The following is a 20,152-nucleotide window of genomic DNA, read 5'->3' on the forward strand; positions in this document are numbered from 1 at the left end:
TGAACGGTTAACGTTCTAAATTTAGGCAGAAATTTAACAGCATAGCTTAGTGCAACTAGCCAGAAATGAACTTTTAGACTTATGGAATATATGTTTTTTTTTTATTAAATCATATATATTTATTTACTCATGTTGTTTGTTGCCTTGCTTATGTTTATCTGTCCTACAATGTGCCGAATGTTTACATGGGTAAAAAGGCTCCCCGCCTAAGGCTGCATGGCTGGGGGACAGGGTAAGAATAAAACAATACAAATAATTTATCTATCATTATGGCTTGAGAAAGGTTTTTATTTATTTTTTTGCATGTCCTATTGTTAACTCACAAAAAACAAGCACTTCTTTAAACGTCATATGGTCATGTATAAATCACAATTAAGGCTGGCAATATTCTGCAAACATGGAGTGGAACTACGCAGGGTCAATTTTTACAAACAATTCAACATGGGACATCTTCCATTCTAAAAGATTCCACTTCCTTTCTTACACCACACTATTCAGTTATGCATTTTTCCAGTCTTACATCACAAATGGGTGGTGTAAGAAGTCTTAGTTTGGCAGTTTCAGAAAAACCAAAAGGTGTCTAAAGAGAAAAATCTTAACAGGAATGTAGCAGTGCATCCTGGGTTATTTGATGCATGTCTGAATTGTCACAGCTCGATTTTCTGTTTCTTGTTATCTAAGTCTGTTGGCCCAGATCTGCTTAAGTATCAGAGCATTTTATAGTCCTGCTCTGTGACCTCTGACCTCTGTACAAGTGAGTCAGGAAATAACTAAAGCACCACAAACATTGAGGTATGTATTAAACAAAACCATTGCGCAAGGGTATTTATTTTTAAAATGGGTATACATATTTGCTTTCTAAATCATCACAGCTGCTGGAATGTTTGTCATCTGAAATAACAGTAGACCAGATGCAAGTTCTGTGAGCTAAAGCAAAAATATCCTGGTGTAGGTTAACTACTTCCCCACAAGTCTGGTAATACCGCAAAACATAGCATGCATAAGCATCAACTTTTGATTTTTTCATCAACTTTTGATAGTCTGACCAAAAGAAGGAACCTTTGCTACGTCTTCATAAAATAATGGTTGCTTAAAATGGCTGATGTTTAGAAGAGGTAAGTTAAAAATTGTGAAAAATATTGAAAATAATTTAATAATTTGGATTTTCTGAAAATGGTCTAGTCCTTGTTTTATTGTTACAATCAAGAAAAATAAAAAAAAGAAAAGAAAATATAAAAAAACAGTAAGAATACTTGTTCAAGAGTCAGACCAAGCGATTTTAAATATGCTGCCCTATTTTTGATTTAAAATAGGGCGTTTTATTAGATTTGATTAAAATACACAAAACAAGGTCAGCTGCATGGATTTTTTCCCCACACGGACAGACGTCATCTCATCGTACCCTAATATAAAAAAGAGATGTCTGATGGTTAAAATTTAGTTATAGTATACAGATATTTAAAAAAAACACTAGGCCAAAAACTCATTCATTAATTCTAAAAATTTGAATGTTATTTTTGAACATTTAAAAAGGATATAAGTCGGGTGTCACGTGAATTAGTCAAGAAGACACCGTCTTCTTCTTGTACAAGGTGTGGACAAGTCTAGTTTGACTTCCTCTGCGATTCCTACGTACTTACTCCTACTTCCGCCATATTTGTGTCGTCATTGTCCGTTCCTTTAGTTGTAGCCCTGGTAACTACGCGGAAATTTTTCCGCGCTTTCGATTGCGAAACCCCACAAATTGAAGACGAGTGGCGGGAGCTGCAGTCGGAAGGGGCTTGTTGAGGAAGATCAAGTTTTACAGGTATTTATAACATCATTAGAAACGCATCGGTAGTCGATAATGGTCTTGGCAGGTTTATAAACCTTCATGTAGTTTAGCGCGAGACTATATTTGTGTTTATATACACCGTTTGCTAGCTGCCTTTAGTAGCTTGTTGTAAAGAGAGAAGCTGCCCTCGGATTTGAGATGAAAAACACACGTCCCACTGATAAATGATTGTGCTCACTGTGCTTAACAAAACATAGAAATGTTAAATGCGTATCCTCGAGTGCGTTTTGACTCAAGTAGCTGGTAAACTGTGTATTGGTAACTTGCTATAAACTGCCTTGTGTATTATGCGAAGCTTTCCACGTGCCTTTGTATATTATGTGCCTCGAAAGAATATTAGCAACCCGCGAACTTTTTCAAAGTTTCTCATGTTACAAGTACTTTATTTGGTTGGTATTTGCTAGTCCAATACAAAATAGTGCAGGGTCTTAAATGCTGCCATGCATCTGCATTTAGTCCCTTTGCGATAATACTTTAGCTGCAATAACATTGTGAGTATTATTGCAACAAGCTTTGCATGTCTGTTGGGTTTGATGAATTTGTATTAATTTTATTACAGTTTCCCCAGCTAAGCATCTATAGATATTAACATCAGTAATCATCTATCCTTTTTTTTATTTCTTTCCCACATGTGTTTGCAGCATATTTTAATATTTTCAGTAGTATACGTTTTCTCAATCTGCTGCACACAATAAAGCATCCATACTGTTATTTTTTTCCTGTGCTAATTAAGCATGTTCTATCTCTCTTCTGAATTTTCTGACCTTTTCATTTTGAATTAAATCGCTTGCAGTTATGGACTTCAAGCGACGCAACGGTGGCCCTCTCATGGGTGGTGCATCCCAGGCCAAGCGAGGTAAAGCGACTGGTGACTGGGAGGACAGTCCATCCCAGTTTGAGGAAGAATTGTCAATGTTTGATGATGCAGAGATGGATGTGGAAGACCTGGAAGGGCAGGCCGGACATGATGTCATTCCCGTGGGTGAGTGTTGGGCTGACTTTAACCAAAATCTCATAATGTAATTTAGTATTAACACAAACTTAACTTCCTGTCCTGTCAGGTGACCTTTTCTCAGCAGACCTAAACCCTCGTTGGAGAAGGCCTCCTGCCCCCTCACTGGATCCATCTTCAGATACATTGGTGTTCCAGCAGATTGATCTCGACTATTACCTGGGTAGATATTAAGAAACATAAAGTGCATCTAGATAATGCAAGAAAATTCTACTAAACATCTAGAAGAGACGGAATATGTTATGTACAATAATAGAAAACGATGTGTGTTGTTTTGTCGCCTCCTGCAGGTGGCTCTATAGCTGGGATGCCTGGTCAGACACAAGGAAAAGTTCCTATCATTAGGATGTTTGGTGTAACAGATAATGGGAACAGTGTGTGCTGTCATGTCCATGGCTTTGCGCCTTACTTCTACGTTCCTGCACCAAGTGGTGAGTGTTTGGCTTTTATCTGTGGTTTATACGATAAGGTGGATCTTCTGCAATACTTAAACTAGCATTAAAAGCAGCATTGGTTTTCTGACTTGTCAAACTTCTGTATAGTTTATCACTATTTGGTACAAAATCCTGTAACTGATGTTACAATAATAATTTTTTGCTCTTCTTTTTTTTTTTGAGGGTTCACATCTAATTACCTGAGTGAATTTAAAGCAGAGCTGAACTCTGTTGTTCTGAAGGACATGCGCTCCAATAAGGACAACATCTCGATCACAGTGCTTGCTGTGGACATCTGCCGTAAAGAGAGTAAGTATATAGAAATTGAGCTTTTAAAGGACTCTACTTGCTGTCATAATTTCTGATCAGGCTGTAGAAAAATATGGAACCTGTAAAAAAATTCAAAGTTGGAATAAAAGCCTGGTTGTATTTATTATGCAACTCTGATTGCATAATAAATACAATCAGAGTTGTATTTGTTATGCTTGTTACTTTCTAGCAATGTGATTTGATATAAATGTTATTCCAAGCTTCTCTTTTCTTTCAACTAAAGGCATATATGGTTACCACGGACAACGCAGCCTTGATTTCTTGCGGATAACGATGGCGATGCCTCGTCTCATCGCGCCTGCAAAGCGGCTGCTGGAACAGGGCTTTAAGTTTGGACCTTTTCCCATCCAGAGCTACCAGGCTTATGAGGCCAACATAGATTTTGAAATCAGGTGGGTATATTTTGTTAAAAAACGGAGAGAAAAGAGTGTTAAATGGAGAGTATTTTTTATTAGAAGATTCTATAAAAAAACACCCAACTTATTGTTTCTATATCACAAGAATAAATAAATAAATAATTTCCATGTAATAAACTCCTTAAAAGGCTAATTTCTTCACACTTTGTATCTTCTACAATCCAAAATATCAGCACAATTGATGTAATGTCTATAAAGTTGTCCATAGTTGTAAGGTGGGAGAAAATAATTGATTTATGTTTTTAAAATGTATTTATAAATAAACAAGTGTGACAGAGGTATTACAGCATACCAATGTTTTAGAGTCTGGATTAAAACCTGTAAAGCATTGTTCACAAATCCTCACCATCTAATCTACCTGAACTGTTTTGTTAAACCAAGTAAGGAAACATGTGAGGAGTTGATACAAATTCATGCCACGCTTTTCGATTTTATTTGTAAAATAAAATAACATCCTAATGAAATACATTGCGGTTGACATGGAACAAAACCAGCTCACACTGGCAGGCTTTATTTGTGCAGTCTGACTAGCCTGCTCATGTTTCATAGGTTCATGGTGGACAGTGATGTAGTGGGATGCTGCTGGATTGAACTTCCCACAGGCAAGTACAGAGTGCGTGAAGAGAAGAGCTCAACAGACACAGATTCTCAGACTCCAGGAAAGGTTGGTGTTGCTTTTATTAGACGAGTATCTTTACCTACCTACTCTCTTGATCCCACCTTTCTTATTTTGTTGTTTTATTTTGTCAACGTTGTAAAACTGCTGTCCTACTCCATCTCTTGTACTTCTCTTGCAGGTTTCTTTCTGTCAGTATGAAGTTGATGTCGGATGGACAGACTTCATAAGTCACCCTGCAGAAGGAGAGTGGCAGAAGATCGCTCCACTTAGGGTGCTTAGCTTTGACATAGAGTGTGCAGGAAGAAAAGGTAATTTCTTGTCCTTTGCTTTTCTTCCACATTATTTGAATTTGAGACAAAAGCCCAGTCAAAAGACCTGTCGATCATGATAAGTTTTAAATGTTTTTTTGTTTTTTTTTTATGTCCAGGAATCTTTCCAGAACCAGATAAAGATCAAGTGATTCAGATAGCCTCTATGGTCCAAAGGCAGGGTGAAACTGAGCCGTTTATTCGCACAGTTTTCACCCTCCACTCCTGCGCTAGCATCGTTGGCTCTCAGATATTATGCTTCACTCAGGAGAAACAGCTTCTTCGGGTAGGGATCAGCCTCAAGAAGGCAGAATAAGAAAGATTTGAATATATATATAAAATATACAACATTTCTCTTCTGAGCAGAGCTGGGCGGAGTTCTTGAGGACTGTAGACCCAGACATCATAACTGGATATAATATCCAGAACTTTGACTTTCCCTACCTGCTCAACAGAGCGGCTGCTCTGAAGGTGAGATAAAACTACGTTTAAAAGACTCTTTGAATCAGTTCCAACTTCTGCTAGACATTTTGCTTTCTTAAATAGAAAATTGGCAGTCAAGCAGAATTTTGTTGCATTGCAATATGACTAGACTCTCTCTTAAAATGTCTGCACACTGGAATTTGCTTCAAGTTTGTTTTTTGTTTTTTTTCAGATCTGGATAAAAATTTCAAACGAGATTGGAACGTTTTTGTTATTCTACTTTATTCCTCTGAGCTCAGGGAATTTTTCTCTTGAAGCTGTAATCTTAATTTTAAAAATGAGGAGAAAATCTTTATCTTGTAAAATCCTCTCAGACACATTTATTGTGAATTAGTTCTGTGCAAATAAATTTAATTTAATTGAATTTTAACATTATGCAAACGTACAAAAAACCCTATCCAATCTGTTTTCTCAATTTTTATGACATCCTTTCAGGTGGATTATTTTCCATATTTGGGTCGAATGCGAGGGATTAAATCAGTTCTGCGAGAGTCCAACTTCCAGAGTAAGCAGATGGGGCGCAGGGAGAACAAGACCATCAACATGGAGGGTCGAGTTCAGTTTGATTTGCTGCAGGTCAGCATTCTACATGCCACTTGTACATTTAATATGTACAATTATTGAATAGGTAAAAAAAAATTCCAGGGTTATAGATTGCTGTGTTTCTTGCAGGTTCTTCTAAGGGATTACAAATTACGCTCCTACACTCTGAACGCTGTGAGCTTCCATTTTCTACAAGAACAGAAGGAGGATGTGCAACATTCAATCATCACCGATCTGCAGGTATCCCTGGTTTTGAGTTTTTTTTTTTTTTAACCATCACGGCTGTTGTTCCTCGCTTGGTTTCACCACCTTCTTTCTTCCACATCAGAATGGAAACGAACAAACACGGCGCCGTTTGGCGGTCTACTGCCTGAAGGATGCCTACCTCCCGCTGCGCCTGCTGCAGAAACTGATGTGTGTGATTAACTACATGGAGATGGCCAGAGTGACGGGAGTGCCTCTCACTTACCTCCTCTCCAGAGGACAGCAGATCAAAGTCGTCTCTCAGCTGCTGCGGCAGGTAAGAAACTCACATCGGATTTACTTCATGTGTGCTTTTTTCCTACTTGACAGATACTAAGGTGGACTTGCAAATGAGTCCAGGCTGTTTCTCTGCCACACCCTGACAGGGCTGTAGGTCAGTTTGTGGTAGAAAAATAATTTGTAAAACATGTATGAGCTTCATAAAACAAGAAATGGTTTCAAACTGTGAGAGAGCTCTTTTTTTTTTCATCTTTAAAAGTCATTAATCTGCAAGATTTTTCAGTCTGTCCTGAGCCATAGCATTATTTTGTTTTGTTCAGATGGTACTGTCAAATATTAATATCCAAAAACCTTCTGGGCCTTTCCACTTTGTTAAATGTGACTCAAAAGAGCGAGAGATGCTGGTAGTAATAAATGCATGGATTGATTTCAGAATCCACTTAGAAATAAGTATGTGTGTGTCTCTTTTTTTTTTTTAAGGCTATGAAACAGGATTTGGTCATGCCTGTTGTGAAAACTGAGGGGGGAGAAGACTACACGGGAGCAACGGTCATTGAGCCAGAGAAAGGGTCTGTACATTTACTGGTTCTTTAGGCTACTGTGTGTTCAAAAATCTACTGCTCTCTGTTAGGTGCAGATATTAAATAATCCATCATTCTTTATTTTTTTCAGCTATTACAGCGTTCCTATTGCCACCCTGGACTTTTCCTCCTTGTATCCGTCCATCATGATGGCTCACAATCTGTGCTACACCACCTTGCTGCAGAAAGGCTCTGCTGAGAAACTGGGGTATGTCTTTTCATTCTGGATTTGTACCGTCACCAACCCACAAGGAAGAAATTCAAGGAAAAATTGGCTGTTTGCAAAAAGACGTTTGTGGGACCAGATTGGTCTCACAACGCTCTGCAGTGTGGACGCTCCTATTGAGGGAAGAGGATTTGAAATAGTTCTTCCCGATATTAGGGAGACATGCGAGGAAGGACTAAAACTATTTAAAAACCAACTATTTTCTACAACCTTGTGACAAATCAGGAGCTTACTGAGGCTGTAAGAGTCTATGCAGATTACGGGATGGCTTCTTGCATAAAATTTCAGTCGCTATAAAAAAGGAACAAAAAAACACTTTTGTAAAAATAAATACATTATTTTATGGCAACTGTTTTGCTTTTGAAATAATTATATAAGGACCACTTACTACAGGGCAACTATAAGAAAATGAATATTATTTATGTCTTATTTTCTTCGAAAGAGAAATCGGATTCAGCAAATCAAAGCCTTGTAAAAACCAAAGATCAGATATATGACTCACAAAACTCTCAACAGTGCATCTTTTCACAAGTGGTTTCAATTAAATTGGCATAAATAACTACTATTTTCAGACCAAGTCTTTGGAGACTTGTTTTTAATAGCAATGTGTTTCTATGTCTGCAGATTGTCACCAGATGACTTCATTAAGACTCCCACAGGGGATCAGTTTGTGAAGAGCTCTATGAGAAAAGGTCTCCTTCCAGAGATCCTGGAGAACCTGCTGTCTGCCCGAAAGAGGTTTGAACTACTTTAAAATCAAAAAAGCGCTAGTAGTCTGAATTACGACAGTGTACATTAGTTTTTACATTAATCTACAGCTATTTGATATTTAGCATATCCAGTTTGAGAGGATGCTCTGTAATATGGTTTACTGAAACATATACCTGCAGTTTTTTTTTCTTATAGATGTTATATAATAGCAGATCACTTAGTTGTATATTTTATCTCTGAAGTTTATTCCCATTTGTCCCCACAGGGCCAAAGCGGAGCTAAAGAAGGAAACCGACCCCTTCAAGAAGCAGGTGCTAGATGGCCGACAGCTAGCCCTGAAAATCAGTGCCAACTCTGTGTACGGCTTCACCGGGGCCCAGGTGGGCAAACTGCCCTGCTTGGAGATCTCACAGGTGAGCACTTGCTTGTTCCAGTTAATCGGATGGTGAATAGGCATGGCGCAGTTTCCCACTTCAGTTTTGGCCTTGATCAGCTGTTTTTTTTTTTTTTGCCATATTTTCGTTGTGCACAGATGTGAAGTTAGAGCAAGCACGGCAAATGACTGAGATGTAGGGTTACGATAAGAAACCACAGAACAGGTGGAGATGGAGACGTTTAGATGCAACAAGATATTTCCACCGTTTTTGTTTTGTTTTTTTCCCCTCATTGTCTGAAGTTACAACACTAAACATTTTCTCTGTCAGCTTGGTTTCATTCACCAAAATTATTTCTATTTGCTAAATAATGCGAGAGATATGATGCACTCTTAAAGTCAGAGGTTTACTTTTTTTGCATTTGCTTTTATCTCTTTCAGAGTGTCACTGGTTTTGGAAGACAGATGATTGAGAAAACCAAACAACTGGTGGAGTCCAAATATACAATCTCCAACGGATACCAAGCTGACGCCAGGGTGAGACACATCTCTGTGTTTTTATTACTGAAACAAAACCTCTCGCTTTGTTTTTCAGGGATTCTTTTTTGGATTATTTAAAATAAGGCTTTTTGTCTCTTTTAAGGTGGTTTATGGAGACACAGACTCTGTCATGGTCAAACTCGGAGTTACAACCGTAAAAGAAGCCATGGAAATTGGGAGGGAAGCAGCTGAGTGGGTGTCGTCGCATTTCATTCCACCCATCAAGCTGGAGTTTGAGAAGGTAAAATTTTTTCTTTAAAAGAGCAGATGAGGTGTGATCAAGTCAGCAGTGCACACAGTGCTCCAAATTATTATGAAAGTGGTATTTTCTCAGATTTTCTTAAATGGTCAATGCAAATGATGGTCAGTATAATTTTCAAGTCATGAACTGTTACAGTATAAATCAAATTTTACTGAACGAAGCTCCCTGTGAGAACAGTATTTTTTTCAAAAATAAAAAACTCAAATTGCACTGTTCCAAATTATTATGCGCAGCAGATTTTTTAAACATTTTAAGGATTATGAACAACTGCAAACAGTCATTCTTTGAATGTGCAGCATTAAGTGGTCACATGTACTAAAATCAAAAACTATTTTAATCAAAAACATCTTAACAGACCGAGTTACATGTTAACATAGGATTCCTTCTTTGGTATCACAGCACAGTTCTTGCATCCATTGAACTTGTGAGTTTGTGGAAAGTTTCTGCTTGAATTTCTCTGCAGGATGTCAGAATATCTTCCCAGAGCTTCCAGAAAATCTGTTTTTTGCATTTACAAATGTCTTAAACAACTACTCGCATTGCTTTAACAATGTTGTACCTGTTGTACAAGTACAACATAGTGCTTTGCCTTAAGATGTACAAAATAATTTTTTTTTACATTTTTACTTTTGTGAAGATGGTTCTGTTAAAGTACCTGAAATTCTGAAATGTAAATATTTTCCAGATCTGGATAAGAATAAAAACGATTAAATGTATCGTATAGTTAATTCATTTAAATATAAGAATTTTTAAAAAGTTGCTCCAACCAGTGTGATTTTTAAATTTTTTTTTCAATAGTTTCATTTAAATGAAATGTTGCCGAGTTGCCTTTCCAAATAAAAGGTTAAATAATAAAAAAAGAAATGTTAACTAGTTAGGCAGTCATTCTTGTTCGTGTCTGTCAATCCATGTTTTGACCTGTCACCTGTCTGTCCATCTGCCCAACCACTTACTAAATGTCTACTTTTTTGTGGTTTTATTTATTTTTGACTGAAAGACTAAATACTAGCACAATTTACTCAAAATTTATTTGAAACTTTGGTTCGTGTACTTTATTTTTTTTATTTCTACAAGTTGATAGTGCTGGGAAGTTGTACTTTTGGATATGTACGGAGTTTGGGCATGAAAGATTAGAAACCTTGTGAATAATAAGAAAACTGTTGGATTTCCCATAAATCCTTCTAGATTGTGAAACACTGTTCAGTTTTTTCTTTCGGTCACTTCAAATTTATTTAACAAAATGAACATCTGTGTTTTGATCTCCACAGGTGTATTACCCATATTTACTGATCAATAAGAAGCGCTATGCAGGCCTGTATTTCTCCTCCAGTCCAGACACGCATGACAAGATGGACTGCAAAGGCATTGAGACAGTCCGCAGAGACAACTGCCCTCTAGTGGCCAACCTTATTAACACATGTCTACAAAAGATCCTCATTGAGAGGTACAGTTACTGCATTGAATCTTAATAAAGCTGATCTTCATGTGTTTCTGTAAGCATTAAAACTACAAGAAATTACATTTTAGGTGAATTTTTGTGTGTTTTTCTCTAGGGATCCTCAAGGTGCGGTGGATCATGCGAAAGAAGTGATCTCAGACCTGCTGTGCAATCGCATTGACATCAGCCAGCTGGTCATCACGAAAGAGCTGACGCGTACAGCCCAGGAGTACGCTGGCAAGCAGGCACACGTGGAGCTGGCCGAAAGGTCGGATTATTTAATAACTCCTCATTTCAGTTAAGGTTTAGAGAAAAGAAATGTTTTTGTAGGAAATGTCCTCGTTCATGTTGGTGTTTTTTTTTTTTTTTTTTTACAGGATGAGGAAAAGGGATGCAGGTAGCGCCCCAAACCTGGGAGACAGAGTCCCGTACGTCATCATCAAGGCTGCAAAGGGAGCAGCCGCTTACATGAAGTCAGAGGTATGCAGCACACGCGAGCTGTCATTTTTCCTCTTTAATAGACATTTAATTCTTCTGCCATTCCTAATTCTCAGGATCCAATCTTTGTTCTGGAGAACAATATTCCCATCGACACACAGTACTACCTGGAGCAGCAGCTGTCCAAGCCGCTGCTGAGGATATTCGAGCCCATCCTGGGGGAGACCAAGGCGGAGAGCGTCCTGCTAAGTACAAGAACTCACCAATGATATCAACCTTTTCTCCATTATTACTAATGCTAGATCTGCCACGATAACAACAAATTTCGCTGGACGACAAGTTGTCCCAGTAATTATTGCGGTAAATGACAATCTTGTTGTTATGAGACCGTTTACAGGTTACGTATAACGGCATAACGATGCAGGTACCCCCTCTCAAAGACCAATAAACTTTTAATTTTCACTGGAACTGGAAAATACTTTAAAAATCCAAAATAAAACGGAAATGAAAACCACTGGAACTAAACATAAAATATATTATGACATCCCTGTAAACAAAATTGCCCTTCAAGAATTATTAATGGTCATTATTAATTGAGCATATTTTAATTTGTTATTCGATTGACTGTTGCAGCAGGCTGAACTAATGCATAATAAGCCACGTGTTCAAGTGGACTTTTTGTGTCTTTTATTTACTATGCCTCGCAAAAGTATTTACGCCCCTTGAACTTTTTAGCATTTCTATCACATTAAAACCTTGATTCATGTTTTATGTGACTGACCAACTCAGATTAGAGTTTATTAGTGAAGTGGAACAAAATGTTTTTCTGACTGATGGTGCCACCAACATGGCGTGTTCTTGATCGTTCATACAGATTTTCTCAGAACAGCTTAATTTGCACTGAGACCGAACACCGTTGGTTTCACATGATTTCATTCAGAAGTGTTGCAGTAAACATGACTATACTGTTCTGGTTTATATTTGCGTGTAAAAAAGATAAATTATAGTATTTTTCACTATTCTGCATTACTTTATCACTTAAAATACATTGGCGCTTCTGGTTGTGGGAAAATGTGGTGGAAATATCTGAAGGCTTTTTTCAAATCAGATCAAACATCCAGTCTAATTGGAAATAAATTTTAGAAACGTACACATTACAGTGTGATGACGGTAGCAACGGGAATGCGTCGTTTCTTTTCCAGCAGAGAAATGTGTGACGACAGGCTGAACGGTTTAAATTTTCTCTTTTTAGAGGGCGACCACACGCGCTGCAAGACTGTGTTGACCTCGAAGGTCGGAGGCCTCATGGCGTTCGCTCAGAAGAGAAGCACCTGCATCGGCTGCAAAGCTGTGCTCAAGACTGATGGTGTGATTTTTGCTTCCTGTTCTTTTTATTTGATTTTGGTTGTTGTTCTTCTCAGGTCGCTTTATATTTAATCTTTGTTCTTCCAGCTGCTGTGTGCGATTTCTGCAAAAAGAAAGAGTCTGAACTTTATCAAAAAGAGGTACGCACGTGACTGACAGAATCGAATTTTCCCGGTTTTTAAATTTTTCCTTTTTGACTTTCATTTATTTATTGTTTTATAATGGAATAGATCTTCCACCTGAATGCGTTGGAGGAGCATTTCTCCCGTCTGTGGACTCAGTGCCAGCGCTGCCAGGGTTCGCTCCATGAAGACGTGCTCTGCACCAGGTACAGAAGAAACGCCTGATCCACGTTTTAACCTAAACTCGAAGCTTTCAGCTTTATTAGCTGTAAAAATGTAACACTGTCTCTGTTCACTGTTCTGCAGTCGCGATTGTCCGATCTTCTACATGAGGAAGAAGGTTCAGAAAGATCTGGATGACCAGAGCAAGCTTGTGTCTCGATTCGGGTGGTGATTAAAAACCTCATCCTGTTGGAGAGGGAAGTTGGATTCTACTTGTATGCGTTGTTTTTGACTGTAAAAATGCCTTTCTGACACTTTTTCATGTTTTCTATAAATACATTTACTTGTAGTGCCTTTTTGTAAAATAAAGTCAAATTTAATTTTGTTAAGTGAAGTCATTTTCTGGTCGGTAACTGAACAGGTGTTTGGGTTAACGTGGCTTTAACTGCATGCTGGACTGCATGTTTAACTTCCCGATATAGCGAGTCGTCAGACTGAACTGCTTCAGAGCTGTAAAAGAAGTCGCTCTTTCGCACACGTCAAAACCACAGCTCTTCTTCTGGTTTACTGGCTGACAGACAAAACCCTGAGCCTAGTTTAGCTTCAGTACAAACATTTATGGTGTTATGCAATACACTTTCTTAAAAGGGCAGTATTATGTAAAAATTATTATTTTTTGAGTTATATTATCCCCTCAAAAACACAAATGGTGTTTTGAGTCTTTCATGCATGTTTGAGGAATCCTTGAATCTCCCATGGCAACCGTTCAGGATTGCTTAAATGTTTGCAAAATTTGTAAAATTGCAAAGTCAAATTTCTTTTATGTTTGACATGCACATTTTTAGAACTGAAGGTGATGGCTACATTAAGCTGTGAAATGGCACTTTGTGCCTGGAAAATACATAATACTGCCCCTTTCAGCAATATTTTTCTGATTTTACATTTCTAACTGAAAAACTTCCCCTTAGTGACCCATTCTAGACCAATTATGAAAGCAAAAGTCAATTGATTCAACTATAGTCAGTATATAGACTACATTTCCCATCAGACATTTCTCAGATTTAGGTCTTGTATATCTAACACATACAGCTATAATATGGTAGATAAAGGGGCCCTGCAGAGGATGGTGACTGGAACTGTTACGACTCCAAATAGTCTGAATTAATTCATTTAAACCAGGAAAACTTCCTAAAATAGACTGCTGCACTGCTTCTGCCTCAAGCTGGTTAAGCGTTGATCTGCTAAATAATTTTTATTAATGCAGTTATCAATTTAATGGCTTCCATGGTAATCATTTGCTCAACTGCCATGTGTATGAATATCTCCCAGAGATCTGGTTCGCAATGCAATGACAAATGATATAACAGCAGAGGTTTCTAAAAAAAAAAAAAAAGCAACTCAAGATGTGACTTTCTTTATTTACTTTGCATTCAGCATTGTAATTTTATATATGTTTTTATTACAGTGGGGGATGCATCAAGTAGTTCTACAAAAATAGAAAACTATTAGTGACATACAATCAAAAACGTTTTTTTTTTTAATATATATTTATATATATATATATACTAACCATCCAGCATCTCTCATGATCGGAAAACTGATGAAACACTGGCTTCAGCATGAGTGTGCAAAGAACGCGACACGAATGTTTTCACAACTCACATGCTGTGGCGATGAGGTGACAGAGTGCCGTAACAAAGTGTGTCCAGACAGTGAATTATACATGCAACCAACACTGAGGATGATGCACACGATGCGAGTGAACAGGCCTGTAAGCGGATTACTCGGAGCCCGATGAGAAGCATTTTCCTGAGCAAATTTTGAAAGTGGTTATCCTAATATCTAACGAACACAAATGTATAAAGTTAAGCTGGGAGACTGAAACATGGTTCGAAGGTTTCAACAGAAGGATCTGCTCTATGATAATATTACCGACATAACAAAATAAACTGCTGTTGTGTTTGAGAGGCTACAGACATCTATTCTGAAATGAGTGGAAAAACCTGACTAGAGCGACGAGCAAATGTCCTATGAAAAATATACTGAAGGTATTTGTTCTCTTTCAATGTCAAGCACTGACATTTGATTCAAAATAAAAAGAAAAAGAAAAGTCTCAAAAGTATTTAATGCGAATGCAGACTGAGTTCCTCACCCATTGCTATTGTGCAAAGTGCAGTTACGCACAGCATACAGTGAAATCCTCCTAAAGCAGATGAACACTGAAGAAATGACAAACATGGCGGCAGTAGAAACGGTCGCAGCGATGAAAATCGATTCTGCACCGTCTGCTTCACCGACGCCTCCACAGTGAGGGGCGGTATTATACAAGTGCTCTCAGGGATGCTGGCTGGACGTGTGTGTGTGTGTGTGTGTGCTATAGTATAATGCAGCGTCTCTGATTGCTCTTCTTGCTCTTCTTGTTGCTGCGGTTAGTCTCCTTATATCTTCTGATCTCCCGAACCAGCGAATAGAAGGCCTCCTCCACACCCTGCAAGACCAGACAGAGAAAAAAACAAAAACGTGTAGATTGCACAGAAAGGAACCCAAAGTTACCCAATAATTTGTTTGGTAACATTTTCAGATTTTGCTTTCTGGAGGAGTCTTGTTTACTTCAGTCTGTTAGTACGTACGTTAGCGGTGGTCCAGAAATCAATCACATTCAAACAGTGTATTTATTTATTGGTTGTAAACTTTTGTAATTTTACTTCATAATCTAAAGGTAACCCAAAATTAGGTTCCTTCGCAATCTGACGAATTACATAAAGAAATAAAAGCATTTTAATAAAGAACTCTGAAGGCCACGTTTAGTGTTTTCAAAATCATGTGAAAAAAAAAACCAGACTTGAAGGTTTTCTAGCAGGTACTCTCCACCAGGAGGCTAACCCACAAAAGGCCGTCGCTTAACAAGCTGCTCTTCATAGAGAGCTGCAGCCAAGGGTATTAATGGAAGGTTTAGTGGAAGAAAAAAGTGTGGAAGAAAAACCAGGTAAATTAGATCAGACCTCAACACCTTAGTCCTCATATTACAAACAAAACTTGTTAAAAAATATAATTTTGTCTGCAATCAAACAATTCAATTTCCAAGTGCCACTTTTTGAATTCAACTGCTGAGATAAACGAACTTTTCAGTTACAGTCTAATTGAGTTGACTGTCATGGAAACCGATGTTTCCATTACAGGTGTTCCTGTTTCCACACACCTGTCTGGTTTTAGCGGACGTCTCTACGAACGGCACTCCGTAGCTCCGTGCCAGCTCCTGAGCCTGCTTCGCCTCCACCGTGCGGGTGCTCAGGTCGCTTTTGTTCCCCACCAGCACCATGGGAACGCTGTCACTGTCCTTCACCCGGTTGATCTGCTCTCTGAGGAGACGACATGTAAAAAGGCAAAGCAAAAAAAACCCTCAGACAACGAGGTTGACCTCGTTCACAGCCACCTGTCTGGGTCGGTCACGTTTTTTTTTAAATGAATAAACTGCAGAGTCTAAACTCTAAAGGAGCCGTTCGCCTTGAAATGAGCAAAGCTATGGGAGCTGCCTTGATTCAAACGGTCAAAGAAATTTTAACCACACTCAGCATGTGTGCTTGAGATAAATGTGCACAGTTCCTGCTCAGCAGGAAATGGCCTTCATAGCTAAACTGTTGAGTCCTGCAGTAATCTGATGTCCTAAAAACAGTAAAGTGTGACTCAAACTGTTCTGAGTCAACATGGTGTCTCTCTCCAGCACCAAGTTACTGCAGATCCAGAATTTTGAGATGTTTTTTTTTTTTTAAATCACTCTCTACCTGTAAAGGTGAACGTCCTCAAAGGACTTGGTGTTGTTGATGGCAAACACACAGAGGAAGCCCTCTCCAGTCCTCATGTACTGGTCCCTCATGGCGCTGTACTCCTCCTGACCTGCAGTGTCCAGGATGTCCAGCAGACACGTCTCCCCGTCGATCACCACCTGCTTTCTGTACGAGTCCTGCGTCACAAACACGTCATCATCCAAACAGTTTGGCTGAAGTTGCATCTTAGTTGTTCATCCTGTATTAACGGGACGTTAATGATTTATATCTTTGAGCGACACTAAATGAAACCGATAAGATCTTCCACAGAAGCTTCAGGATTTCATTTACCAGATGCGACAACTGCAAGCTGAACAGTTTTCTCTTTTTAGCAGAGCTGAGAAAACATTTAAAATTTGGTTCCGATCTGTGAAAAAAATGCTCCGACTTCATTATGCCTCCGTTATGAGGCGTGATGTCCTAGATGCATCTATTTCACAGTTCCGGTTTATGCTTAATAAAACCACTGTCCACATTCAGTATGGGCCTGTTCAATTAAAGTAAACTGAGCTTTTAGAAAAGGTTACTCCAGAGCAAACCCTCTCCCACCTCTTCCTGCACACTGTTGGTCAGTTGGCTGAAAGAAGGCGGCTACTGCAGTTTATTTTGCAAACAGAAAACACGTATTTCCAGTGCTGGTCGAGAATAAACAGCCATAATGTGGAAACTAAGTGCATGTCAATTATTGCTTTTTCTGAGGTATTGCAATATTGAAACTCACAGATGGCGAGCTGTGAGCAGACAACTGCAGACAACCAACCAAAAAATTATTGCCATTAAATAATCACTTGACTTTCTATATAAAGTACTGAAAGTAGAATCAAATTGCAGACCATGTCTATTGCTCTGAATGTGAGTTTTTAAATTACATTGTTATACATCTACTTGATTTAAATACAATATTGAAATATGAAAATGAGATCTGTTGTAATTTGGTGCTATAAAAACGAGCAGAATGGTTTGATGCACTCGCATGTTACTATCAAGCACAGTAAAATAAATGACTGTTAAATAGACACATTTACTTAAGACTATCCTATAATCTAAATTCTATCGTAACTTTCCATATTGGAATCAAAATCAAGTGTCATAATTAGTCTGCAATAATATGAGAATATTCAGCCTTTTTATGTTTCTTGTGGTTTCCTCTTTGAGCAGCTTGAGTGCTGCCCTCTTTGCTGCTGTGCACTGCTTGTCAACTAGATGAAAGATGGCACTTACACTTGTCTGCAGCTCAGAAGATACAGCTTATGAATTTTCTTATAGTTACAGTAAAAGGCAGTCGTGGTGTGAAAGCAAAAGGAGAACATTTCATGTCTCATAATAAAACTAAAACTATTTCAAAACTGCATGTTACGCTCTGAGCAGCAGTTTGTCAAAAAAGAAGTCCGAGTAATTACCAAGGAAATATGAGTTTGAGACATTTCCAGCGCAATCTGCACAGTAAGCAATTCAAAATAACTATTAAAATTTACCATCAGTTTATATTTTTAGCTTAAATCTACATGTCTAAAACAAAGTGACAAATGTATTGATATAAAATTAGAACCTGGAGGAATAGTTGCATGAAAATACTGTTGTACATTTCTACTCAAGTGTATAATTTTGACCGAATCCCATAAAGGACCCGTGACTAATCTGAATAAAACCGCTTTTACATGATTATTAATTATCTATAAAAATTGGGAGTGGGAATGGGAGTGGCATTGAAATGAAGCTGAAATGAGATTAATTACTTTTACATAAATAAAACACTCTTTTTTTTAAAAACTCTAATTTACATTTTTAACTTTTATGTTACACACAGCCCTCTTACGTTTTGGTGCTAACAACATAAGCTCTAACATGACAGATCAGACAGCAGTGGCCTTTAATAGTCATGCAACCATTTACATCAGAATAACCCTAACACACCCTGATATTTAGAGCAAATACAGCTTCCCGGAGGTTTGATCGCAGTGTGAAGGTCTTGTTCTCACCTCGATGGTGGGATCATATTCGTCCACGAAGTGGTTCTGGATCAGCTGGATGGTGAGAGCGCTCTTCCCCACACCTCCAGCACCGACCACCACAAGTTTGTACTCGGTCATGCCTGCAAAAACGAGTCGGGTCAACAGGTGGACGTATCTGCTGGAAGTGAAAAGCCGCGATTTCATAATCTCCCTATCCAGAAAGTATCAGGTGATCATTAACAGATCTTCCCCCCAGCGACAATCCGCTCTCTCGTCCCCGAACTGACATGGCGAAGAATCTAACCCAGATTTATCTCCCCCATACAAGACGCTTTTGTTTAACTTAAGTCAGTTTTATTATGCGGAGAGGAGGCGAATGAAGGCGAGAAGTAAGAAAACACGTTCAGCTGTGCTTACCTGTCCGTGGGGCTGTGTAACACTGTGAATTGAAAGTTGAGTTTCCGACAGATAAATGAGATTAGCTTGCTACATAACGTTAGCAAGAGATTATTTCCTTATTCAAAGCACTGGTAGAAACACTTCAGTGTCTGACAACTTATCTGTCAGACTAGAAAAAGAAATGACTATTCAAGCTGGACAATCCTCAAAGTACGAGGAAAAAATGCTGCACTTAACACAAAGATGTACAAGCAAGAAAATGTAGTAATTCCTACTTCTTCTCAGCTGCGGTTCATTGTAAGTGAAGCCTTAATCGCCTTGTAAGGCAACCAATCAAAAGAAGATATTAACGAATGACGTCCTTTCTGGCCAATCAGAATGAAGCTTTGGTTTGTAGTCCCGCCCAAAGATTGCAAAAATCCCCAATCAACAGTTTTGTCTTCGTTTGGGCGCGGCTTCCCGGACAGCTTTTCCTTTCTTGCAGATCTTTAACTTCGCCTCGGACTCAACATGCTGATGAGCAGTTCTTACAGGCGTTGCGTAACATTACAAAAAAATTAAAAATAAAAAAAACCCCTGCGGTAACACATTTTAACTATTATTTTCGTCTTTATTTGAACCCCGCTACCTATTTAGGGGTTATTTTGAAAGTTTTACCCGGAATATTTTTACCTTTATTTTATGACTCTCCTGATTTAGGACGTGTATTCCAAGATGATTGAATATTTACCGCCCTCTAATTGTGACTCTTGATAACTACAACTCAATATTTACATCTAAAACATCTGTATAGACAAATATGGACGAAATAATAAAAATAGTGAATGTACAGAACTGATTTCCTTTGCAGCACAGATTCAGTTCAAAGGGTAAACATTCCTAAGATAACAAATATTGACAGGACAGCTTCACAGTTATTGCAGATTTGTTGGCTGGACATCAGTGATAATTTTCTATTCCAGCAAATCCCAAAGGGGCCCAGTCAGTGAATTTTCAGATAGGTCTGTCTGGCACAAACGACACAGAACATTCAATCTGATGGACAAAGATGAAAGAAGCTTGTAGTCTTGTGATAACAATAATAAAGAAAACAACTAAACAATCTTATTTCTTTTGCAATTAGTGCTGTTGTGTTGTGGAATCTCTATGCAGATATCACATGAAAGTAGGAAACCCGATAAGATTAGATTTTTAAAAATAGTTTTATGTAAAAACAACTTAGTTTTATATCTATTTTGGTATTAACAGCCACTTTAAAAGGCCCTGAAGAACTGCATGTGGCTCTGGTTGCAAACCG

The 20,152-nt window shown here is 38.3% G+C and overlaps 2 protein-coding genes across 3 annotated transcripts; one reads left to right on the forward strand and one right to left on the reverse strand.

Annotated features, from left to right (window-relative positions):
* Window positions 1-737: 737 nt before the first annotated feature.
* Window positions 738-13,069, forward strand: pold1 (polymerase (DNA directed), delta 1, catalytic subunit). 2 transcript variants are annotated; one of them, XM_044100973.1, is made up of 27 exons: window positions 738-792; window positions 2,628-2,816; window positions 2,896-3,009; window positions 3,137-3,277; window positions 3,464-3,589; window positions 3,834-4,002; window positions 4,576-4,690; window positions 4,824-4,953; window positions 5,073-5,239; window positions 5,320-5,424; window positions 5,872-6,012; window positions 6,109-6,219; window positions 6,308-6,499; window positions 6,943-7,031; window positions 7,135-7,251; window positions 7,894-8,007; window positions 8,246-8,393; window positions 8,795-8,890; window positions 8,997-9,134; window positions 10,424-10,599; window positions 10,709-10,861; window positions 10,971-11,073; window positions 11,148-11,280; window positions 12,284-12,397; window positions 12,484-12,536; window positions 12,627-12,724; window positions 12,825-13,069. In XM_044100973.1, exons 2-27 carry the CDS (start codon window positions 2,630-2,632, stop codon window positions 12,910-12,912), a joined length of 3,318 nt encoding a protein of 1,105 aa, XP_043956908.1. In that variant the 5' UTR covers window positions 738-792; window positions 2,628-2,629; the 3' UTR covers window positions 12,913-13,069. The 2 variants fall into 2 exon arrangements, with proteins under 2 accessions (XP_043956908.1, XP_043956907.1); XM_044100972.1 differs by lacking the exon at window positions 738-792 and adding an exon at window positions 1,629-1,807.
* A 1,009-nt stretch (window positions 13,070-14,078) lies between these two features.
* On the reverse strand, window positions 14,079-19,173 carry zgc:55558 (GTPase KRas). Its single transcript, XM_044100974.1, has 5 exons — window positions 18,874-19,173; window positions 18,484-18,596; window positions 16,463-16,641; window positions 15,880-16,039; window positions 14,079-15,168 (listed from the first exon to the last, which is right to left on the reverse strand). The coding sequence occupies exons 2-5, from the start codon at window positions 18,592-18,594 to the stop codon at window positions 15,055-15,057; spliced, it is 564 nt and encodes a 187-aa protein (XP_043956909.1). The 5' UTR covers window positions 18,595-18,596; window positions 18,874-19,173; the 3' UTR covers window positions 14,079-15,054.
* Window positions 19,174-20,152: the final 979 nt, after the last annotated feature.

The sequence above is a fragment of the Gambusia affinis genome, linkage group LG19 (genome assembly GCF_019740435.1).
Source record: "Gambusia affinis linkage group LG19, SWU_Gaff_1.0, whole genome shotgun sequence".
Taxonomy (NCBI): domain Eukaryota; kingdom Metazoa; phylum Chordata; class Actinopteri; order Cyprinodontiformes; family Poeciliidae; genus Gambusia; species Gambusia affinis.

Coding starts and splice junctions, on each gene's coding strand:
- zgc:55558 (XM_044100974.1), bottom strand. CDS start 18,594: ATGACCGAGTACAAACTTGTGGTGGTCGGTGCTGGAGGTGTGGGGAAG. Junction 16,642..18,483: donor AATATGATCCCACCATCGAG/GTGAGAACAAGA, acceptor TTTGTGACGCAG/GACTCGTACAGAAAGCAGGT. Junction 16,040..16,462: donor GAGGACGTTCACCTTTACAG/GTAGAGAGTGAT, acceptor TCGTCTCCTCAG/AGAGCAGATCAACCGGGTGA.
- pold1 (XM_044100973.1), top strand. CDS start 2,630: ATGGACTTCAAGCGACGCAACGGTGGCCCTCTCATGGGTGGTGCATCC. Junction 4,003..4,575: donor AACATAGATTTTGAAATCAG/GTGGGTATATTT, acceptor CATGTTTCATAG/GTTCATGGTGGACAGTGATG. Junction 7,032..7,134: donor GTCATTGAGCCAGAGAAAGG/GTCTGTACATTT, acceptor TATTTTTTTCAG/CTATTACAGCGTTCCTATTG.